Source organism: Lissotriton vulgaris, chromosome 8 (assembly GCF_964263255.1).
Source record: "Lissotriton vulgaris chromosome 8, aLisVul1.2, whole genome shotgun sequence".
Lineage (NCBI taxonomy): Eukaryota > Metazoa > Chordata > Amphibia > Caudata > Salamandridae > Lissotriton > Lissotriton vulgaris.
This window is the reverse complement of record NC_141696.1, coordinates 1281429917-1281452702: the sequence shown is the minus strand read 5'-3', so window position 1 is coordinate 1281452702 and position 22786 is coordinate 1281429917. Positions and strand designations below refer to the sequence as shown.

At 44.6% G+C, this 22786-nt stretch overlaps 1 protein-coding gene across 1 annotated transcript in view; it reads right to left on the bottom strand.

The window, feature by feature from the left end:
- The window catches only part of XPO4 (exportin 4), a 451711-nt gene that overhangs the window by 20126 nt on the left and 408799 nt on the right, over positions 1-22786 (bottom strand). The window contains exons 19-20 of the mRNA XM_086935208.1: positions 20274-20392; positions 10340-10470 (exon numbers count right to left, since the gene is read on the bottom strand). Of these exons, the coding sequence (XP_086791334.1) occupies positions 10340-10470; positions 20274-20392 (250 nt within the window). The remainder of the gene's footprint in view (positions 1-10339; positions 10471-20273; positions 20393-22786) is intronic.

The window sequence follows — 22786 nt, the reverse complement described above, 5'->3', positions numbered from 1 at the left end:
AAGTGCAGATAAAGGGGGAGGTATTGTCATACAGGAGCTTAATTCTTACACTTCTGAAATCCAAAGACAGTTAGATAATACAGACCACTACCTTAGGCTCGCATCTAACCCGACCAAGGCCCTTCAGGAACTGATACGCAAAATAACAACAGAGGCAGTATCAGAAGGTTTTTTAACTAAAAAAGAATTCAACTATCTAAACGTGAAAAGTCCAAGAACCCCGGTAATATACACTTTACCGAAGATTCATAAAAATCTTAGCACCCCCCCAGGCCGCCCAATTGTATCGGCATGCGGCTCAATACTGGAACCCCTAGGGGCATTTGTTGATTTCTTTATAAAAGAATTTGTCCCCCCAACAGCCTGCTATGTACGTGACTCTATGTCCATGATCAACCTGATAGAGCACCATCCCTTCAATCCCCTAACCGATACCCTGTGTACCATGGACGTGGAGTCTCTGTATACGAATATTCCACAAACAGCGGCTTTACTTGTTATACAGAGGACTCTAGATAGCCGCCCACGTCCACATGCCATTCAAACAACCTTTATTTGCAAATTACTGGAACTCTGCCTAACTAGGAATTTTTTCACATTTCAAGGCCTCTTCTATCAGCAAATCAAGGGGACCTCCATGGGTGCGATTTTTGCCCCTAACCTGGCCATATTGTTCATGGACGAAATAGAAAGGCAGGTAATTCTGCTACCCTCCAATCCCTTCTTCTCCGGTATCATCATGTGGCGCAGATACATTGATGACATCTTCATGATATGGAGATTAGACACCAATATACTGCACCACTTTATACACTGGATGAATAATAACTGTTTGGGACTCCAATTCACCTCAACATCTGACAAAAACTCTATAAATTTCTTGGATTTGACAATTTTTCATCAGGAAGGCGAATTGCTAACAAGACTTTACAGAAAGTCCACCGAGAGAAACACTTTGCTAGAGTACTCCAGTAATCACCCGAGGGCATTGAGGGACTCTTTACCATTTTCCCAATTCCTACGAATCAGGCGAAATTGTTCCCATAGGGAGGATTATTTTCGAGAAAGTACTAACCTGGCCAACAAACTGAAAGACAGGGGGTATCCGAAGAAAATTGTAAAAAACGCCCTTAAAAGGGCCTGGTACCGCCCACGTGAGACGCTCCTTGTCCCTAACCCAAAGAAAAACATGGACAGAATAGCGTGTGTGACAACTTTCTCTCCCATCTCCAACAATTTGAGAAAAATGATCCTAAAACATTGGCCGGTGATTAATGCAGGTATTCTAGATATCGAGCGTCCCCTCTTTGCATTTAAAAAGAGCAAGAATCTAAAGGACCATCTGGTTCGCGCAGCGCTTCCCAGTCCTATCCACTCTTCCACTCTTGAGACAGCATGGGGTCTGTCCCCCATAGTTGGACATGTCAAATGTGGTGGATGTACAGTCTGTAATTTAACAATTGAAGGTAAAACGTTTGTGTTTAACAATGTCACCTTTAAATGTAACACACTCACAAACTGTAATACAAGCAACGTAATTTATCTCATTCAATGTCCGTGCAACAAAAATTATGTTAGGCAAACCTCACAAAAAATCAAGACCCGTATTTGCCAACATAGGAGCCGCATTAGATGTTGGACGCCAAATGCCCCACTGGTGGAACACTCCTTGGAGGCAAATCATGATGAGGACGACATTCGATGGACTGTACTAAAGGCATTGAAACTTCCCCAGAGAGGGGGCAGCATGTCCAGTCTCCTTAACAAAGAAGAGTTGAAGTGCATAATATTGCTGGACTCTATTCGAAATGGGCTGAACCGGACAGAGGATTGGACATCGCTAATCTAAATGCCTAGTGATGCACAACCGACATTAATGTCTTTTGGATGTGACTCATTTCTCTGAAACCTGAAAATAGCCTTGAGATTTGTAGAAAACTGAAACTGTGAAAGAACTGAATAATTGAAATTCTACTATTATGTTTTAAAATTGCTGTAAAATCCAATGTGTATGAATGTGGAGCACAAAAGGCCTTCACTCCTCACGGTTATGAGCACATAACTGCACTATTAGCCACCACAGCACCTTGATAATAACTATCGACGCCCAACCCACCATGGCTACTGCAACACATCCCAGTTGCACACCCGCCAAGCCAATTCCACCACTCCAGTATGGCCGCCAAACACCAGGAAGCTGCGCCTAGTCCTTCCTTAATTTCTACACCTTCCGGCCTTAAAATGACCAACCAATGAGGCATACTTGTACAGCGGATTTGCGCTGCCACCGAAGGGGGAGAAGACCATCGTGTTTCTTCCTCCCACCCACCGCCGCTTCCATCGAGAAGTCAGGTAAGCTCAGTCCTAACCCCGCCCGGACTCTTTTTACCCCCAATATGGAAGGGCTTGCCTAAATATCATTTTAATTATTCAGCAATGAGCCTGCGGACCAAACCAAAGGAGCCAACCGACTCCACAAAAAGGGAAGAAACCTTCGCGTACTATTTCCCACCCACCGCTGCTTCCAATTGAAGCAAGGTAAGCTTCAATTCTCATCTGCCAGTCACGCCGCCCTAGCCCTTGAAGTGCCCTGCTAATGGTAACAATAACTCTTTTACCATACAGCAACCTGCTCCCAGAGCCGGAAAGAGAAATGAAATAAACACCTTCCCCAACAAGGAACAATCATGCCATCACGACCCTGACTCAGGACCCGTGAAGGTAATTTTCCTGACCCCAGCAACTGACGGCCCGGCGACTGCCCACTGATAGTCCCTCGCCAAACCTAGTCCCTCACCCACGTTCACCATCACCACACTCCTTCCAAATCCATTTCTGATCATGAATAGACGATAATATCGAGAAAATCACGGGACCACCACCATCACAAGCACCCCAAGTTAGTCACTCATTTTTTTCTCGAACCCGAGATGTCACCACCCACACCGATACAGCACTATTGAACAAAACTAAGAAATGAATGACAATTTTATCACCAAGTCACTGCGCCGTTTTTTCACTGTGCAAAAGGCACTGATGTATATAAAAACACGATATAAATAGCACAACTCACTGTTATCTCAGTTAATTCACCGTGAGATGTAGTTGAGAGTGGACCGTAATGTTATGTTATTTATTCTTTTGTATAGCGCACGGCTACTCAAAAAGAGTGTCCCGGCGCTTTTGGAAAAGGAGGGCTGCAACACAATAACATAACACCGTTAAAAAAGAAAACGGGCTACTGGGTAAACAGCCAGGTTTTAAGGCCTTTTCTAAAGGCAAGTAGGCTGGTAGCTGCCCGCAGAGTGAGCGGCAGAGAGTTCCACAACTGTGGCGCCAGTATCCCAAAAGAGCGGCCTCCCAGGCGAGCTCTCTTCACACGCGGGACAACCGCCAGAAACAGGGATTCCGACCTCAAAGAGCGAGTCGGTTGATAGAAGGCCAGTCTCTTTTGAAGATACTTTGCTCCCACCTCGTGGAGGGCCTTAAAGGCCAGAGTCAGAGCCTTAAAGGCAATCCGTTTCCGGATTGGAAGCCAATGCAAGGTTTTCAACAGGCCCGCTGCACTGGCCCGTCTATTTAAACCAAAAATTGCTCTCGCGGCAGCGTTCTGCACCACTTGGAGCCGCTGCAGTAGATACTCTGGCAGGCCCAGGTAAAGAATATTAGAATAATCTAACCTGGACCCGATCAGAGCCTGCACTGTCAATTTCCTATGCTCCTCAGACAGCAGGGGAAGGAACCTCCGCAACATCCTAAGGATGCCGAAGCAGGTGCCAGACACCCCGAGGATCTGGGATTTCAACGTTAGCCCCTTATCCATCTTGACCCCCAAGTTCTTGGCGATTTGGGAAGAACAAGACGGAGGAAACATGTTGATAGGCCACCAGGCCTGCCAGTCTGGCTCTGTGTCACACCCAAAGAAGAGTACCTCGGACTTATCGGAATTGCACTTGAGGCTGTTCAGTTGGAACCATTGGAAAACAGCCCCAAGGCAATCCCGGATACTCTCCCCGTCAAAGTCTCCTCCTCTCTTACACGAGAAGAGGAGCTGGGTGTCGTCGGCGTAGGATACGATCTGGGCCCCATACGACTCCGCCAACGCCGCCAACGGGGTCATAAAGATGTTGAATAGGGTCGGGCTCAGAAAAGAGCCCTGTGGGACCCCGACTCCCAGAGGCGGCATCACGGCGGAATCTGGCGAGGCCCAGACCGTTTGCCGGCGGCCAGCTAGAAAGGAGGAGAACCAACCGAGCACCGTCCCCCGCAGACCTATCTCATAGAGTCTTACGAGAAGGCCATCATGGGGGACGGTGTCGAAAGCCGCCGACAAGTCCAGCATCACCAGCATGGCTTTGCCCCCAGAGTCTAGAACCCCTTTAATGGTTTCAGAGACCTCAAGAAGGGCAGTCTCTGTGCTGAGATGGGGACGAAAACCCGACTGGGTGGCGTGCAGGATCTCATTGGTCTCAAGAAAATTGGAGAGCACCACCTGAACGTGCTTTTCCACAATCTTCGTAATCTAATCATGGACCCTGTTGAATGGTTTTAAACTTTATTATTTCAGGCGGATGCCTTACCTTGTTTCTCCATTTTTTCTCCTCTTTTCATCTTCACAGGCGTTCGTATTGTAAACAGGCAGTGATTTAAAATTGTCCTGATGATGATCCCGTTTTACTAGGAGCTTTAGGGATCGAAACGTTGACGCTTTAAAACAGTGTAACATGTAACTTATTGTACATATTCAATTGTTGACACTGTTGAGTGTGATTGCGGAATTGTTTACTTAAATCGCAAGCCACTCTTTGGCTCCAAAGAATTTTTTACTTGCCGGCAAAACCCCTTTTCTTTCCTTCTACCTTTCTTGATTCTAAGGTTTTTCTACTTTCTTGGGATAGGTACAGGATTGTACCCTATCTTTATGTTCATATTTGACCCCCTTCAGGTCAATTAAATCTTGTGTTATTCTTTAATAAAATACTCCTCGCCCGGCTGGGCTTTGGAGAAAAAATATAGTACTGATTGTGGTCTATATTGCTATCTTTTGCCATATTGTAATTCCTTAGGACCCTTGTTCCTTTTAATAAGTAAACGACCCATGGTCCGAAGGCCCCTTTCGGGTTTCCTTGTTTTCCAAAAATGATAGGAGAAAGAGCGGATCACAAGATAACTTGCTCATTAACACCCTTATTTGCATGGGCCATATTGACTATTGCCACTAGCTGTACCCTTAGGCAAGAAGGACAAAGTCTAATGAACAAGTTACTTACCTTCAGTAACGCTTTTTCTGATGGATACAGTATCTGCCTGGGAATTGCTCATCTTTTGAATTACCCCAATGCACAGCATTCCACTGAAACGTTTCTTCTCAGCTCCCCCATGTCGACGAAGACATCACAATGGAACGGCTCCGCGTGACGTCATCGGAGCCATAGGAAGACCATGTCCAAATCCCACTGATGTATAAGAACAACAGGAGAGAACCCATAAACCACGTTGGGATGGGTGTGTCGTGTAAGCAGAAACAATTCCCAACAGGTATCATGTAAGGGCAATTTAAACAATGTATGCAATTTGCAGTACAAAAATAAGGAACAAGGAGTCACTGGAATTTTTTGAAAAAAGGCAGTATTATTCACCAATAGACACAGGGAGAGGTCTTTCACATGGCAAAAAGGATTAATGGGTATGGGAGGAAACGCATAAAGAAGCTGGGTGCCCCAATCTAACTAAAACGCATTCACCAAGGCTCCCTGCATCTGATACTGGAGAACACCAGGCAGTGCGCGTTCTTGTTAGTGACAAACAGGTCCAACAGAGGAAACACCCACATCCTGAAAATGTGAAGGACCACCTCCGGCTGGAGATGCCACTCGTTATCGGCCGAGTACTGCAGACTGAGACTGTCCGCATGCACATTCATATCTCCAGGCAAATGATTTACGTATACGCAAATCTGATGGTCCTGAGCCCAAGACCAGAGTCGCAGAGCTTCTCTGCAAAGACGATACAACCCTACTCCTCCCCGTTTGTTAATGTACCACATCGCTTTGAGAGCCAAACGTATCGCCTGCAATTCCAGATTTATGTGAAACACTCTTTCCACTGTAGACCAAAGATTTATGACCTCCAGGTCTCCCTGATGGGTTCCCCACCCTAGCGTGGAGGCATCCATTATCACTGTGGCCACAGGAGACGGAGGTTGAAACTGCTTCCCTTGGGACAGGTTGCCTGGAACATTGCACCATAGCAGCTCTACTGCTGTGTCTCTGGAGAATCTGACCACCTATTCGAGATCTCTGTTGTGCTGAAACCACTGCTGCGGCACCAAGGGAGGGCCCTCATATGCCAGTGTGCATGGTTGTGTAGGAAGCAAACAGACCGAGCAGGTGCAAAACTTTCAGGACTTGAAAAGCTGATCTATTCTGAAAACATTGAATCATAGCGTGGATGTCTTTCATCCTCTGAAGAGGCTGGAAGGCAGGACTTGCAGTAGTGCCCCAATGAACAGGTTGCGCGGAGAGGACACAAGGTGAGATTTGGGTACATTTACCGAAAACCCCAACTCGAACAGTTGTGTTGTTACTTGCAAATGATGCAGCACCATCTCTGATTACTTTGCATTGAGCAACCAGTCATCTAGATAGGAAAAAACAGGAATCCACTGACCTTCTGGGATGTGCTGCCACCACCGCCATCACCTTTGTGAAAACCTGAGGTGCGGAAGTAAGGCCGAACAAAAGGACCGCAAATTGGTAGTGTTGCGACCCAATTGTAAAACGAAGATTCTTCCGATGTGGCTTCAGGATGGGAATGTGAAATACGCATCTTGTACATCGATCAACATCATCCAGTCTTCCTGCTCCAGCGCAAGAAGAACCTGAGCCAGGGTCTACATTTTGAATTTTTCCTGTTTGAGGAAAAAACTCAAAACCCTGAGGTCGAGGATTTGGGAAACAGAAATACTGGGAGTAGCATCCTTGACCCCTTTCCTGCTTGGAACCACCTTGATTGCACCCTTTTGCACCCTTTTGCAGCAACAACAGAACCTCCTGCTGGAAAAGCAGAAGATGCTCTTCCGAGCAAAAGCCCTAACGGGGAGGGAAAGGAAGGGGGAACTCCTGAAAGGGAGGGTATACCCATTCTCTATGAAGTTCAACACCCAGAGATCTGTAGTAACAGACCTCCAATGCAGTAGAAAATGGGACACCCGTCCTTCCACTGGACACGTATGCTCTAGGAGGTGGAGCAAGAACTGCTTCCCTGCCACACCAGCAGGAGGAGGAGACTTGTTGTTGTGTAGCACCCGGCAGACTACTTTTGCCCTTTCCCCTGTAGGACCTGTACTAGGGATTTACCTGCTGCTGCTATGGCTGTTGCCTGGCACAAAAGGACAAGTTTCTTCTAAAGCCACAAAACTTGCAGAACTGCCCAAAGCTACTGGGTTGAGACTGAAGCCCCAAAGACCTCACTGTGGCTTTACTGTCCTAAAATCGCTGCAGCGCCAAATCCGCCCTAGCCCCAAACAGGCGAGATCCATTGAAAAGCAAATCCAGCAATGTGGCCTGGACACCAGGCAACTATGCAACCATGTGGGTCTCCTAGTAGCCACAGATGATCCCGTCGCCCAGGCAACTGAACCGGACGAGTCCATACCAGAATGTATTACTCGGCGGGCAGCTCCTTGGGCATCCCACAACACCTCCAAGAAATGTCCTTGTACCTCCTCGGGCAACTTTGGGACAACTTCCCAGTCCATAAGGGCGTGGATGTAGTGACCCAAAAGGCATGTGGCAGTGGTGGACTTGAGGGCCATACTCCTTGACCAGAAACTGTCTTTGCTGAATGCTCCATGCTCTTTGACTTCCTGTCTGCAGGCGTAGATGGGAAATAACCTGCAGACAACCTCGGAGAAGATAAAAGCCGGGACCACCAAGTTTTCTGGCAAAGGATGGGTGGACAGTAAAGCAGAACCCCCGGTGCCACCTTGTACATTCTAGTCACAGAAACCATTGGAGTGAACATTGGCTACTGCCACAGACAGAGGGTGGGCTCTGTCAACGCCTCATTGGAGGGAATTAAAGGCTCTGAAATGGAGGAAGGGGAATAGAGCACCTCTGTCAGAATAGTAGACATTAACTCATCTGTAGGAAGAGGCAACTCCAAGAAGTCTGCAGCCTTACTGATTACAGTGGTCACCACCTGCCTTTTGGTGATATAAGCTCCCACTCAGGAGAAGTGTCCAGAACACTGCAAACCCTCAAAATCCGGGTCAGGATCTACGATCTCTCCTTCCGCAGTTCCTCCTGGTACTCTTCTTCCTCCACCAGCCTTTGAGCTTCTCTGAGACCCCATCCTCGGAACCAGCGTTGGCAGTGCCAGAGACTCCGCCGGTGACTTCTGGATCGGCGTCGAAGGGATGTCCACAGGAACAGAAGTCGAAGCCCGTTGAGGTTGCGTCAGCGACTGTTCAGAACCAGGCGGCACCAGGTATGCACCATCTAGAGGAACTTGACCCTCCAAGGACTGCAAGTGTCAAAAATCTTGCCGTTGGAAGAGGACAACTCCCTGGAGCCATAGGTTCCTGGGTAAGGTGAGGTGGCAAGCCTCCATGGGAATATGCCAACAGACCCATGGGGCCAACAGGTACACCAGTGGGGTTTGCCGCACTGGCGAACAAGCCAAACATCGCATTTTAAAAATGAGATGGATCCAATCCCGGACCCGGGAAAGCAGGATACATCGGATCCGGTATAACAGGCTCTGAAGGGAGGCACGAAATAAGGCTCCGGTTGTGGCGCCGGAGATGTCGGAGCCAGAGGTGGAGTGGTTGACTTTGGCAATGGTGGAGGTGTTAGATCTCTAGGAGCCGGAGGACTTACTGTTCTCGGAGTCGGAGATGGGGCTGGACTCACCCCCAGAGATGTAGTTGGAGAGATCTCATGCCTAAACGTCTGGGAATCAGGGACAACGACTTTGGAGATGCATCCTTCTAAGAACGACGCAGAGAACAATGGCGCTGCTTTTTGTGTTTCTTCAAAGACTTCGAAGTGAGCGCAGTCCCCGAATTCTAGCGGGTCCTTGACCACCTGCGAACTCTCTTCTGCTTCTTCCCCTTGGCCACAAATAATTTGGCCTCCCTCTCCTTTAGCGCCTTTGGATTCATGCGCTTGCAGAAAGTACATGTCCTGACGTTGTGGTCCGACGAGAGACATCACAAACAATCTTCACTGGGGCCAGTGATGGACATCAAGCATGGCTTGAAACCAGACTTCCTCGTAGCCATATTCACACAGCAACAAAGTCACGAAAACTAGCAACAAAAACTTCCAGAAAAGTGGAGCCTAGGAAAAAAACCGTTATGCATCAACGGTGCAGAAAAAAGGGAACTGACATCAGCCCGCGGACGAGGTCTTCTTATGGCTCCGATAAAGTCATGCGGAGTTGCGAGTGGAGCCGTTCCATTGTGACTTCCTCGTCAACATGGGAGAGCTGAGGAGAAAAGTTTCAGTGGAATGCTGAGTATTGGGGTAATTCAAAAGGGGAGGAATCCACAGACATATGTATTCATCAGAAAATGGCAGTGTTCAAGCTGGTTAATTGACTTTAGGTGGATAATGTACTACTTCATGAGGGCACCAGGAAATGCCACACACCACAAATATTGAAGTAGTGGACACATATGACATTGTACTACAATTGAAGGTCAACCGGAGCACGTCTTCTATCTACCCACTGTATTTGGGCAAGCATGGTGGAAGGAAGTAACAAGTGGACTAGCCTTTGAAGTGGCAAGTAATCGTTTTTAGATACCTGGGGTTATACATATACACTATAGAGGAAGATCTTCTGGAAAACAATTTAAATATAAACATCTTACAACCGGTCATTAACTCCCTGTCTGTCTGATGGATAGGCTATCTTTCAGTTTGCATCGCTGGTCATACCTCTATCCGTATAGTGCTAATCCTATCTATAACATAGAGCCTCAACTCTCAGCTATATCTTAAATTCTCTACTCCATCTATAAATTATTACCTCTACCCCAACTATACCCATAAACATACCCAAATCACTATATCCCCTAAATACCATAGTGCCTATACACAGGTGTTTGACAGTTTGGTTTTTCTCTGTAATGAGGTAGAGCCATGCAAACACATTATAAAGTCAAGCAAGGTAAAAAACACAATAGATCAGTATGTGCATATTGAAGTGGAAGTGCTTAAATGCAAGCTTCAGAAAACAGACCTGAAATGAGTAAACATTACTTCTGTGTTGGCGTTGATATAATGAGAATTCCAATTTAGTTATACATGTTTTGACCTGGAAAGGATACGATGTCATCCCTAATTCTAGGGAGTACATAAGGCTCTTGAACAAGTCCTCAGGAAGTTGTGGAATTTTTTCAGGAAATATTTCGCATATAAAAGTGATAAGTTTGTAGTATTGATTACACAGAGATGGAAACTGCAAAAAAAAAGAAAAGAAATAAAGAAGATTGTAAATATTTAACTTTGAATGGTTAGAAAAAAAAGATTGTTTTGATTAATATAGAACTAACATCCCAACTACAACTAAGTGTTCTTTACACAGCTCAACATAAGAACCATTGAGCTATATGACAGTATACTAGAACCCGCTTGAAGAACTTTAAAACACCGAAGCCAAGCGTGCCCAACTCTCCTATGCATATATCATTCAGCTCCAATTTCCCCTCAACACCTCAACCATAGGTGCAAGGTTGTAGTGACTTGAGTCCCACAAATACTTTAAGACAGGACCACCCTTCTGAGTTAGTCCCTGACCTTTCACAATTTGTACTGGCCAGACCTGTTCAAGGCACATATATTATCAGGGGCCCATCCTCAGAACAAGCATTTACAATGCTACGGTCTCGCCTTTGCAAAAGTTAGAGCTATTGGCATTGTAAATGACAACATTTTTATTTACGTGTTGTTTTTGAAAAGATATAAATAAATGGCATTGTCATTTACAATGCCAATAGCGTAATCTCTCTCAAATGCCACACACAAACACACAGACCCACACACAGAGCCACACACACACACAGAGCCACACACACACACACACAGAGCCACACACACACACACACAGAGCCACACACACACACACACAGAGCCACACACACACACACACAGAGAGCCACACACACAGCGCCACACACACACAGCGCCACACACACACAGCGCCACACACACACAGCGCCACACACACACAGAGCCACACACACACAGAGCCACACACACACAGAGCCACACACACACAGAGCCACACACACACAGAGCCACACAAACACACAGAGCCACACAAACACACAGAGCCACACACACACACACACACACACACACACACACAGAGCCACACACACAGAGAGCCACACACACAGAGAGCCACACACACACACAGAGAGCCACACACACACACACACACACAGAGAGCCACACACACACACACACACACAGAGAGCCACACACACACACACAGAGCCACACACACACACAGAGCCACACACACACACAGAGCCACACACACACACAGAGCCACACACACAGAGAGCCACACACACAGAGAGCCACACACACACAGAGCCACACACACAGACACCCACACACACAGACACAGCCACGCCCACACAATAAGCTGTAACAGACAAAAGACACACGGGCATTTCAAGTACTACGACATGTTTTCAGGAGTCAGCAGCCAATTGAAAATACATTTATGCAAATATGCAAAGAAAACTTCCAATCCCGCATCTGATGTTCAGTAGCACTAACAGGAAGTAGAAGCCAGCGCCAGACAGTACTTGCAGTGTTTTAGAAAGAAAATTCTGAAAGGGGAGGGGTGGTGGAGTGGAGGAAGTGAAAGGCCTTGTCACCCATCGGAAGAAACAAAGAATTTCACATCAGTATGTAAGTTAGTGCTTCTTTTAAACGGGGCGGTCACAAAAAGTGTCTGTCCACAGAGCAAGCAAACAGCCCTTCAGAGGAAGCCAAACTCACATGGATTAACATTATTTTTTCAGTTGTAAGAATTGATAACTTGTTTTTAAGGAAGGTTGTATTTAACTGTGAAGTGGCCAGGTGTAGGATGTGCTCTCTGCCATGCAAAGAGTGAATGATGTGTATGTGCTTTTTTTTTAAAACATTTCTGCGGGTACATTAGAACTTTATTGCCACTTTTTTAAAATGCTTAGCAATTGTTTCAAATCTACAATAAATATTGAAGTACAACATAAAAGCAATGGTGAGTCGGCAAGGGATCCTTAATTAAAAGGATTATTTAATGAATTTAGATATATTTATTTAAGTATTCACCTAATCAATGTTTAGCGTAAAACGAGACGGAAAATACGTTAAAAGTTTTAAAACACTGTACAGTATACATACTCTCACCCCAGAGATGAGCCCCCCAAAAAAATCTTTACATCTCTAGTAGTATGTAAAAAATGAAAATAATCTGCATCTACAATAAAGTCCTATGTATCTGAATAAAGTGTGCAATGTGAAAAATAATTAAAGCAGATGAACAAGTCTTCCTCATCACATTTTCTGAAAGGCGGGTCAGTGCAGCCCACGTGGAGACCTGCATGTGTGGAATTAGAAGAAACTAGCTCACACAGCTAAAAGGGGGAGGGGCGATGGCACGCCCTCTTTGCTGCTGCCCAGAGCTTGCATGTGGGGGCAGGGTCCATATAGGTAGTTCGACGTCCACAGATGAAACTGCAAAGGAATGTAGGGATTTGGAGCCTCTGCTTCACTTGACACATTTTTGTATTTTTTTTACTTTTTTGTTGCCCCTCCTCATTCAGAGCAAAAGCTCTCATAGCCAGCGCCAAATTGTAACACTGTCTTGAGAGCCAACAAAGGAGAAAACAGACTTTGGGAGTAAAGGGACCTTTGTACCGAACTTTGGACAGACTGATCGAAGCCACTCTTGGAATTCCTAAAAGCGCTTTATGGCATCAATCAACTGATATAAGAGACACCAGCGCGGGCCGCAGCTGCTTCTCTTCTTTCTAAAGCAAGCAGCACAAAAGGTGGAACAAGAGAAAAACACCCCAGAAGGAAAACAGCAGGAGAAACAAGGAGGAGGCAAGGCTTCACTTACAAACAAAAAAAAAACATCTCATAACAGAAAAGACTTCAGAGGCTAGGCTACCATGTAAGCAAATAATAATTCTGTTTTAAAATTAATCGCAAGAACTGTGTGTGCGAGAGAGAGCGAGGGGGATGGGTGTCCTTGGAGCTGGTTGGAAGGCGGCGAGGTTTCAGAGGTCTCTCAGGCTTGCTTACCTTGCACATTAAAACTACTCACACCCCCAGATAGCTCTAGCCAGGAGACGAGACCCCTGGACACCAGCATTTTCATAGGTAATGTTTTATAGTCTGTGGTTGAAGCAAGAAACCAACTGGGAGCGCTAAAACTGAACAGTTTGGACCGTGTACAGGCAGAAGGGTCTCTGCCAGGAGACGGTGTGTTATTTGCAATTCGCTGACATTCCAAAGGGGAAACGTTAGAAATGTGTTTGCTTTGTTTTTTTTTTTTAAAAGGCGAGTACCAGAAACAGCAGTTGGCTCTGCGAGCCCACGGAAAGGGTAATTCACAGAGGGTGGCGAGCACAGGTCTGCCAGGAGAGGAAGCAGGAAAATAAAGCGCCCCCGGGAGGGAGGGAGTCACAGGGAGGTGTGGAAATAGCCAACCGACGACGGCAGCGAAACCACCACCAACCCAACCACCCTCCCCATGGGTGGGCGAAAAAACTTTCAAACCGCTCCCCACATGCACACAGAGATGCACAACCGACAAAACCGCATCGGACATGCTGCGAACGGCGGCAGAGAATGGCCGGTAAACCGACGGAAACAAAACACACACGCAGCACAAACGGAGAACCCAGGGTGGCGGGAGGGGAGTAGAAAGCTCTCGGGCCGCACGAACATAAAGGGAAAACAGGCATTTCAGAAAACTAAGCCCCGTCCTTTTCAGACTGGGGGGCGTGTTTTTGACCGAGAACGTCACTAGGTAGAAAGAAAGTCAAAAACACGCCCCCCAATCGCAAAAGGACGGGGCTTAGATCGAAAAGAGAACGTCACGGAGACCTCTTCTCCAATGGCCGCCCGCCGTTTAGGAGGCCAGCCAATGGAAAAGAGGGACGGGATTAACCTCGCTACTCAGAGTCATTTATTCTCGCCAGAGAGACTGCGCATGTGCGCAGCCTACGCTAGCCGAGACCTAAAAAAAGGTGTGGAATAGATTGATCAGCAGATCTAAGGGCAGTTAGAAGTCAAAGATGCCCCCACCCCCGAAAAAAGGATGCAACTGCAACCACCTCCCAGCCCTCAGACTATTAGCAACAAGGTATTACAAAACTCAACTTTTGTTTCACTTACTAAAAGCTTCCTTTTTAAATAAACCAGCAAGCTTAAATGTATGTTGTTTTAAAATATGATTCGGAGTAATTTATACAGACCGCTACCCTTTAATAAGTGAAAAACATGCAAGTAATTTACAATAGGTAAAAAAACTTTCCAATGTTCTTTTGAGATTTCAGTTTGTGACAGCACCGGGACGCCGTTTGGGGCCGCTGCTCACGATTTATAAACCAGCTCATTAATTCATTCAAAATTTCTAGTTTGCCAATTTTGTAGATCACAGGCAGTTAGGTGGCTGCTTAAGGGTACTTATGAAACATACAATGATCACAAACTTTTGAGAGTCCAGCATGATGTTTATGTATAACTAACACTCATGCTAAAAACAACGCTTCATGGACGTCCTTCGACACCTATTCCGAAGAATCAATCCACAAGCTGCTGGTCACCTTGAAACCCGCCAATCATCACACAGATCCCCTACCTGCCAATGCTGTTAAAGTCCTCACCCCCCTGTTCCTCCCACTCTGGACTAAAATCATCAACTGTTCCCTGCAACAAGGGCTCATCCCAGATTCCCTCAAGATTGGGCAAGTCACGCCTATACTCAAGAAACCCACAGCTGACCCGACCGACCTAAACAACTATCGTCCTATCACCAATATCACCACTCTAGCAAAACTGTTAGAAAAATGCGTACAACTCCAACTGACAAAACACATTGAGCAGTTTGACCTCCTCAACTCTCACCAATCCGGATTCAGAGCAAAGCATAGCACGGAAACGGCCATGACACACATAATAGATGATGCCCTCCAAATCCTTGATCACAACGAGTCTTGCCTCCTCATCCTTCTTGACCTCTCTTCAGCATTTGATACTGTCAAACACGAGAATCTACTGGAGCTCCTAAATACCAGAATGGGCATATCCGGGACGGTTCTCAAATGGTTCACGTCCTTTCTGCACAACCGTTCTCAGAGGTTCAAGATCAACAACGCACTGTCCTCGCCTGTGCCAGTAACACTGGGCGTTACGCAAGGTTCCTCCCTATCCCCCACATTGTTCAACCTCGTCATGGAACCACTCACCACCTTGCTTCAATCCTCTAAGGTACATTTCCATATGTACGCCGATGACACTCAGCTCTACCTCAAGCTTCAATCCCCTGAAGACATCAAACTGTTGAATGCCACACTAAGAAACACCCAAGCTTGGCTGGCCGACAATCACCTCAAACTAAATGCTCTGAAAACTGAGTTCCTTCTGATCTCTCCTCCTGCGAAAAAGGCCATCACCCAAACCTGGCTCAATCATCTAACCGCACTCAATGTCCAACCCACCATCGTGGACTCAGCGAAATCCCTTGGCATCACACTGGACTGCAATCTCGACATGCAGCAGCATATTAGCATAGCAACTAAAGGAGCCAACTTCCAAATCAACACGCTGAGAAAACTCAAACCCTTCCTACCACCCAAGGACTTCCAAACTGTGGTACAAGCCTTAGTCATTCCTCGCATAGACTACGGAATTGTGGCTCTCAGCGGGCTCCCCCTGACAACAACGGCTCCCCTAAGAGCCTCCCTGAACGCGGCCGCGAGACTCATCACCGGCTCAAGAAAACACTCGCATATATCCCCTGACTTAAAAGCCCTGAACTGACTGCCTATTGAAGCCAGAATTCAGTTGAAAATTGCCTGTATGACACACTCGGCCGTACACCACAAGGCACCCAACTACCTCTCTCATAAGCTGACCATATCAGGAGGCTCAAGATCCAACAGAAGCACAAACACTCTCCTCCTGAAACCACGGAGATTCCGGAAGGAAAAAACATACAAACGCTCCTTCTCTGGAATGGCACCTAGGATCTGGAATGCACTCCCGCCAGAAACCAGGCTTATCCCGTCCACTATACTCTTCAAGAAAGAGGTGAAGGCCATCCTTATGGCTAAATACACCTGAACACTATTGATACTGGAACAATGACAGAATTTGTCTCCCTCATTATCGGCTGTCTGAATAGTTACCTTTGTACACTAGGACTTGAGTGCCTCAATAACCTGCAATGCACCCACTACTGACTACTGCTCTGCCTTCAACATTGTGTTTATTCACCCTCTGGGGTGCTATAATCTTATCCGTTTAGACATTGTACTGTTTCCATATTATTGTTTCTTGATTGTTATTACTCTGTATACTCTTGTATGATTGATACCCTATTTTTGCAACTCACTGTCTACGGAATCTCATATTGATTTAAGAGTCTTGTTTATCCTACCTACTGTTTCTGTAAAGCGCTCTGATATCTGCAAAGATCTTGTTCGCGCTATATAAAACTTTAAATAAATAAATAAATAAAATGTATGAAAATATACACTGCAAATCATATTTACATGCCTACATGCTATACACTGCAAAATCTGAACCTCAGTTATGACCGCAAAAGAGGGTATAGTAAAGATCTGGCAGCTCCCTCTATGATTAAGTAACATTGTAGCACATTGGCAATGGAAATTATTCCCCACATCTCTTCTTTTGAGAACGTGTTCCACGGAGGGCAGGTTGGGTGCCCAGTGCTGGAAGGTGGGTGTTAAATAAAATGAATAAGTGACTTCTTCATGGTTTAGGAGTTGGGGTGGGTGAGTTCATTTCTGGGTCTTTTCTATGGACAATCACATGAATAATTTCATGTGATGTGGAATGTTCAGCATTTTGTCTTAATAGAGCTGCTCATATCATCAGGACTCTATTATTTGATGAATCTGGCTTCCATGATCTCACCGTAACCTTTTGCCACATAAAAAGAAGAAACTCATTTTGAAGTATTGGAACCTCATGGAATTATTCCACTGTGTAAGTGGGCTTCTTCTCTGTGTAGGCTGATGAGGAGATACTAATTTCCAGTTTGAGGTAGATGCCAAAGTACACGTTTTCACCAAAAACAAAGCTAATGAACTGAACTCGAAAGTAGGGATACTGGTAAACTAACTCAGAAACACCAACAACTTTATCTTAGGGGGTCATGACAAAGGGGTACCAACGAAGCATTCTTTGCAGGGGGCTGGCTTTTTGGAAGATTCACACATTTTTCTACTGATGACTTGCTGGGTGAGGCTGAAGTTAGTGCCGCAGTAAAAAAGACCAAGCCAATCGACTTTATCCTACCTTCACATTCCTCAAGAGATATTCACTTAGTTTGTACACACTGTACAAAAAACAAACAGCTTGAGAGACCAATTTCCACTCACATTCGTCCTACATTTGGAACATGCAGGCATAATTGTAAGAACAACAACCAGAACACAACATTGTCAACTACTGTTGAAAACAATAAAATGGGAAAGAGGGCAGTTACCTTTGGAAATAAATTCCACAACAAGCAACCCTCTCTGCTGGAGTGTCCAGGCGCAGGGGACTGTGGGGCCTGCAGAGGTACTGCTAGCAATCTTGAAGCAGTAGTGTATTGTTCCATAATCAGATGTCTATGCAAAGTACTTCTTTGAAATAAAACTTAAAACAATGGCATAACAATAGCAGTATAATTTGATTTCCAACAATGTTGTTTTAGAAATGAATCTTCTGCTTAGTAATATTTGCATGTTGGAAGTGTCAAAGAATATGTGCAGCGGGTTTGGCTAATGGTCCTGGACCCAGTCTCTGCATCACAAGGTGGTGCGCTATGTGGTTGTCCACACAACAGCCAAAACCTTTTGTGCCTAGCCGAAGGCAGTGCACAGCAGAGGTTGGAAATTAAGTACTTCCTAAAAACGCAATAGAATTCTCTGAACACAAAAAAATTAAACTGAGCTATAATTCTGGCTCATATGCAACAAACCACTGAAATTCCTTAGTTATGGTTAACAATACACGTCATGACTTGTGCAGACAGCCAGGCTCAAAACACTAATTTGCAAATAGTTCAGCAGCAGAAAAGATTAAAAAAAAAAAAAATAGAAAACTGCACGGCATGTGGTGCGTATTTTAGTGATTTGTCATGTTTGATCGAGAACCGTAATTCAGTTTTTAGGTATGGTCTGTCTATCAATTTGCCTGTGATGTTATGACTCCTGACGTAATGGCTCCACCGATGTAGCGACTCCATGTGTAGTCTATGCAGCGTATGGACTTGTGATGCTGTTAAAATTGATGCAGTGTCATACATTTGCATGGTGAAATGCTGCACCTTTTACCCCAGTGCATTTTGAGCGCAGCCATAGGCTGTTCGGAGAATGCACAGGTGATGGGTCCTTGTCAAGAGGATACAGATCTGGTGAGACTGGATGCAGGTTGTATCCCAGTGTCCAACCAGGGGATGAGACACTGACAAGGAGTTTGGCGAAAGGCCATGGCCTGTACTCACTGTGTAGTATGGGCAGGAGTCAAATAATATCATTACAAAACCAAAGGCATTCGCTTAAACTATTTGGTTGGATGGACATTATGGTTAGCTACTATAATCATAAACCAATGTACGTTATTGTAAAACGGGACATTTTGTTTATGATTCATTGAGTTACATGCTATGGCAAAGCCAATAGGTTTGATGTTGCAACTTGAGAGATGACAAATATACCTTCTGCATTGCATAAGAATTCAAAAAAAAGGATTGATTATATAATGCATGGATGAGATAAAAATGAAACGTTTAGCATACTTTAAGGATATAAAATAGTTCTTGATACTTTTCACTAGAGGCACAAGGACACATTCAAGCAGCCAAACAAGGTGATAATACAATAAACCTATGGATATATACGCAAAATGATTGACAATGTTTCAAGCCAATGGAGGAGGGCTCCTAAGCCAAAGAAGCCAGTGGCTGGAGGAGGCCTTTAGAATATAGAGTAAAATGGAGTTGCATGTGAATGGCTTAAGCACCACTACATGTCAAACTACATAAAAATTAAAACTGCCAGGTTTAACTGCACATCCATAATACTCCCAAAGCACTTCCTGTGACCTCTTACATGTCAAAACAAATTAAATCAGTGATCTCGGGGGTAATAAGATCCACAGCATTACTGATGTTATTCATTATATACACTTTTAAAGCCTGTAGTTCTAATGACCATTAATAGAGGTCCTTGGTTGACATGAAAACTTGAGGCTGCAGTATAACAGATGATTGCCATTAATTAGATCAGGTTGAAAAGGAGTAGTTGCTGTGGCCACAAACAACTGTTGCATTATTAGGCCATGCCTGCTTCAGAAAATGCCTTCCATTGATTCAAAAGTGTATCTGTATTCCCAGGTGGTGATGTCACATGCTTCAAATAGAGTGATACAATTCCTTTATGTGGGAAAAGAACCACCATGTCTAGAGGCAAATCTAGCTTGTCCTTACAATGTAGTCTTAGATTTGATAACAAGCAATGTTCTATCCAAGTAGTAACAGTATTGATAAAGGCATTAAGCCACTGGAACTGCAGCCTTTCCAATGCATGGCATTAATGTGAAGAAATCTTTTGACTTAAAGACAGGTATTCACTAGCAAAGGCGCTGCATGCAGTCTTTTACATCCATGCTATATCATATGTGATGGCACATTAATGATGTCATACATGGTAATGTGTGAGGTACTGTCACAATGATCATTCTGACGTATTGTAGGATTATGTGCGCGTTTTTGCAAGCGTGTTATCGGAGGGAGTATGGTCGAGTTTGCTGCTGACCAGAACTAGAGTATGCCAGTGCTGTTTTAGGCATTGCATTGGAACCACAACGTCCCTCCGCTGTACATTTTCAAAAAGCTTTTATAACATGTTGGCTTGCGATCTTAGTTAACACCAACAATCTTCTTTTAACAGTTCTTTTTTAATATACAAATTCATACAAGATAATCACAACATGTTTATTTGTACTATTTACCTTAAGCAGATCCTGTGACATCAAAGGCAGCACTATGTTTACTCCGTATAAAACTACATCTGCTGCAGACACAGACCTGTTTGCAGTTTGGCTGGGTTCATGCCCTCTAAAAACTTCATCTGCAAATAGATTTCAAAAAAGATTAACCAAATGAGTAGTCCGATGTATCTATTTATGGTAAAGATTTTACAATTGACAGATATTTATGCTAATCAGAGAAAGTCATTTTCAAAACGCACACAGTATATTTAGAAATACACTGAGATAAGCAAAAAAAAGGTGACAGAATAAATGCATGTGTTGTAGTTGTCGCATCACTCCGGTCTTAAATTGGGTTTCGGGTGATACATTTAATCTATTAAAAGTAAACAAGACAGACTCTGAAAGACAAGAAAAAGTTAGCTTTAGAATGATTCTTCATGAATGAACATGTTAAGGGTCTTGCTGAGCTGGGGACTGTCAAATATGTCCCAATGTGTGAACCTGGAGCTAAATATGGGAAAGATGACATCTTAGTTCATCTGTGGCCTTGCAATAGGCATGAATTCACTCTTAATACCATGCACCAAAAAGGAATATGCCACATCTGGCAAAGAGAAAGCGGAGTCAAGCTGGTAATAAAGAATCTACAGAGAAACCAGTATCCATCCATCTCAATCACAGTTACAGAAAGAATACTTTTTTTCCTAATAGGTACTATTGCTTCTGCAGATTTTTTACATTTAAAAATATGCCTAGGAATATCAAACATCTGGGCAGAGTAACAACATTTTCACAAATGATACCTCCACTGCAGCGCCATAATGAAGAAAATACACTTAAAAAACAAAAATAAAAGACCAAAGTAATGCATTACTGATCTGGAAAGGAAAGCAAATTACAAGCCTTTGATGCTCTATTCTTACTACTGCGAGCAATAATACCGATAACATCGTCAGGGTAGGGCTGGTTTGCTGCTTCCTGCTTTGCAGTGTGACCTAGTTCAAGTGAAGTGCACAGAGATATTGGACTGTTTGGGTACCTAGACGACAAGGTATAAATATTCTGGTAGTCAAGTCAAGTCATAAAATTTATATAGCGCACTACATACCCTGAGGGTTTCAAGGCGCTTAGGAGGGGGAGGAGGATTATTTGTCAAATAACCACGTTTTAAGCTGCTTTCTGAACGCTAGGTGATTCTGGGTGAGGCGAAGGTAAGCGGGGAGTGAGTTCCATGTTTTGGCAGCCAGGTAAGAGAAGGATCTGCCTCCCATGGTGGTCTTGTTGATGCGAGGTACAGTGGCGAAGGCTTGGTTGGAAGAGCGAAGTTGGCGGGGGGGGGGGGGTGTAGAAGGACAGTCGAGAGTTGAGGCAATCTGGTCCGATGTCGTAGAGTGATTTGTGTGCGTGGGTGAGCAGTCGGAAAGTAATCCTCTTATTGACGGGTAGCCAGTGGAGATCTTTAAGGTGACCAGAGATGTGTTCGTTGCGTGGAATGTCTAATATGAGCCTGGCTGAGGCGTTTTGGATTCGTTGTAGTTTATTCTGGAGTTTAGCGGTGGTACCTGCGTAGAGGGTGTTTCCGTAATGGAACAGTCATCCATACTAACAACACATTAATTAAACATGCCTCTCAGTTCATTTAATATTTATCCACTCTTCTTATGTGATAGCTCAAAGCTCAAGGGATCAAATCTATTGCATCTTTTCCCCTGCCGTTGACAGACAAGGATGCGGGAAAACCTAGGACTGACTGTCAGGCGTCAAACCCATACCTGTATGCTACACACAGATCTCAGCAGTGACATTTATTCAGCTCAGCTATCTTCATTATAATACACTGAGCTGGAGAAAATTGAGAAATGATCACTGGAACAAAGTACTGTTTTTCCCAGATCATTCCATCATTATCTGAAGAATATATGGAGTAACTTATAAGGGAAAAACTGCAGCTCACTCCTGGGTGATCCCAAGGTGACATCTAAGTGGATTTCAGGATTGGAATGGACGATGCATTGGTCCACAGGAAGATTCATCCAATACGCCAATATCAGAAAAAAAATCCAAAGTTGGCATTTCAGAGAGCACCTTCAAATAGGGACATCAGATTTTTCAAACGATAAACTACGTCAATTCCTGTACACATATGCAGCCGCTATTTGGCGAGTAAATCTTCCGTGAGGAAACTATTTCATATAGCATTTACTAAACACCATGAGTTATGACCTTTTCCGGTTGTAGGTACTTTGTGCAGCAGGAGTAAAATTAAGAGTGGGGATCTCATCCTCTCCCTAGCCTGAGGCTATGTTGACATGACCGTAGGTTTCTAGGTATGTGTCAGAGCGCATCTAAACAGCATCAATGTAATTGTATAAATCGTGCGTGTCTCTACTCTCAGTCTAAATAACTATACACTATCACTCAAGCATTTTGGAAATACTTGCATGTGCAACAATCGTCAAACCTCTATACATGTACACTGTCTACAGAAATAGCAAAAAGTTAATTGAACATTACTCTTTGTGCTACTCTAT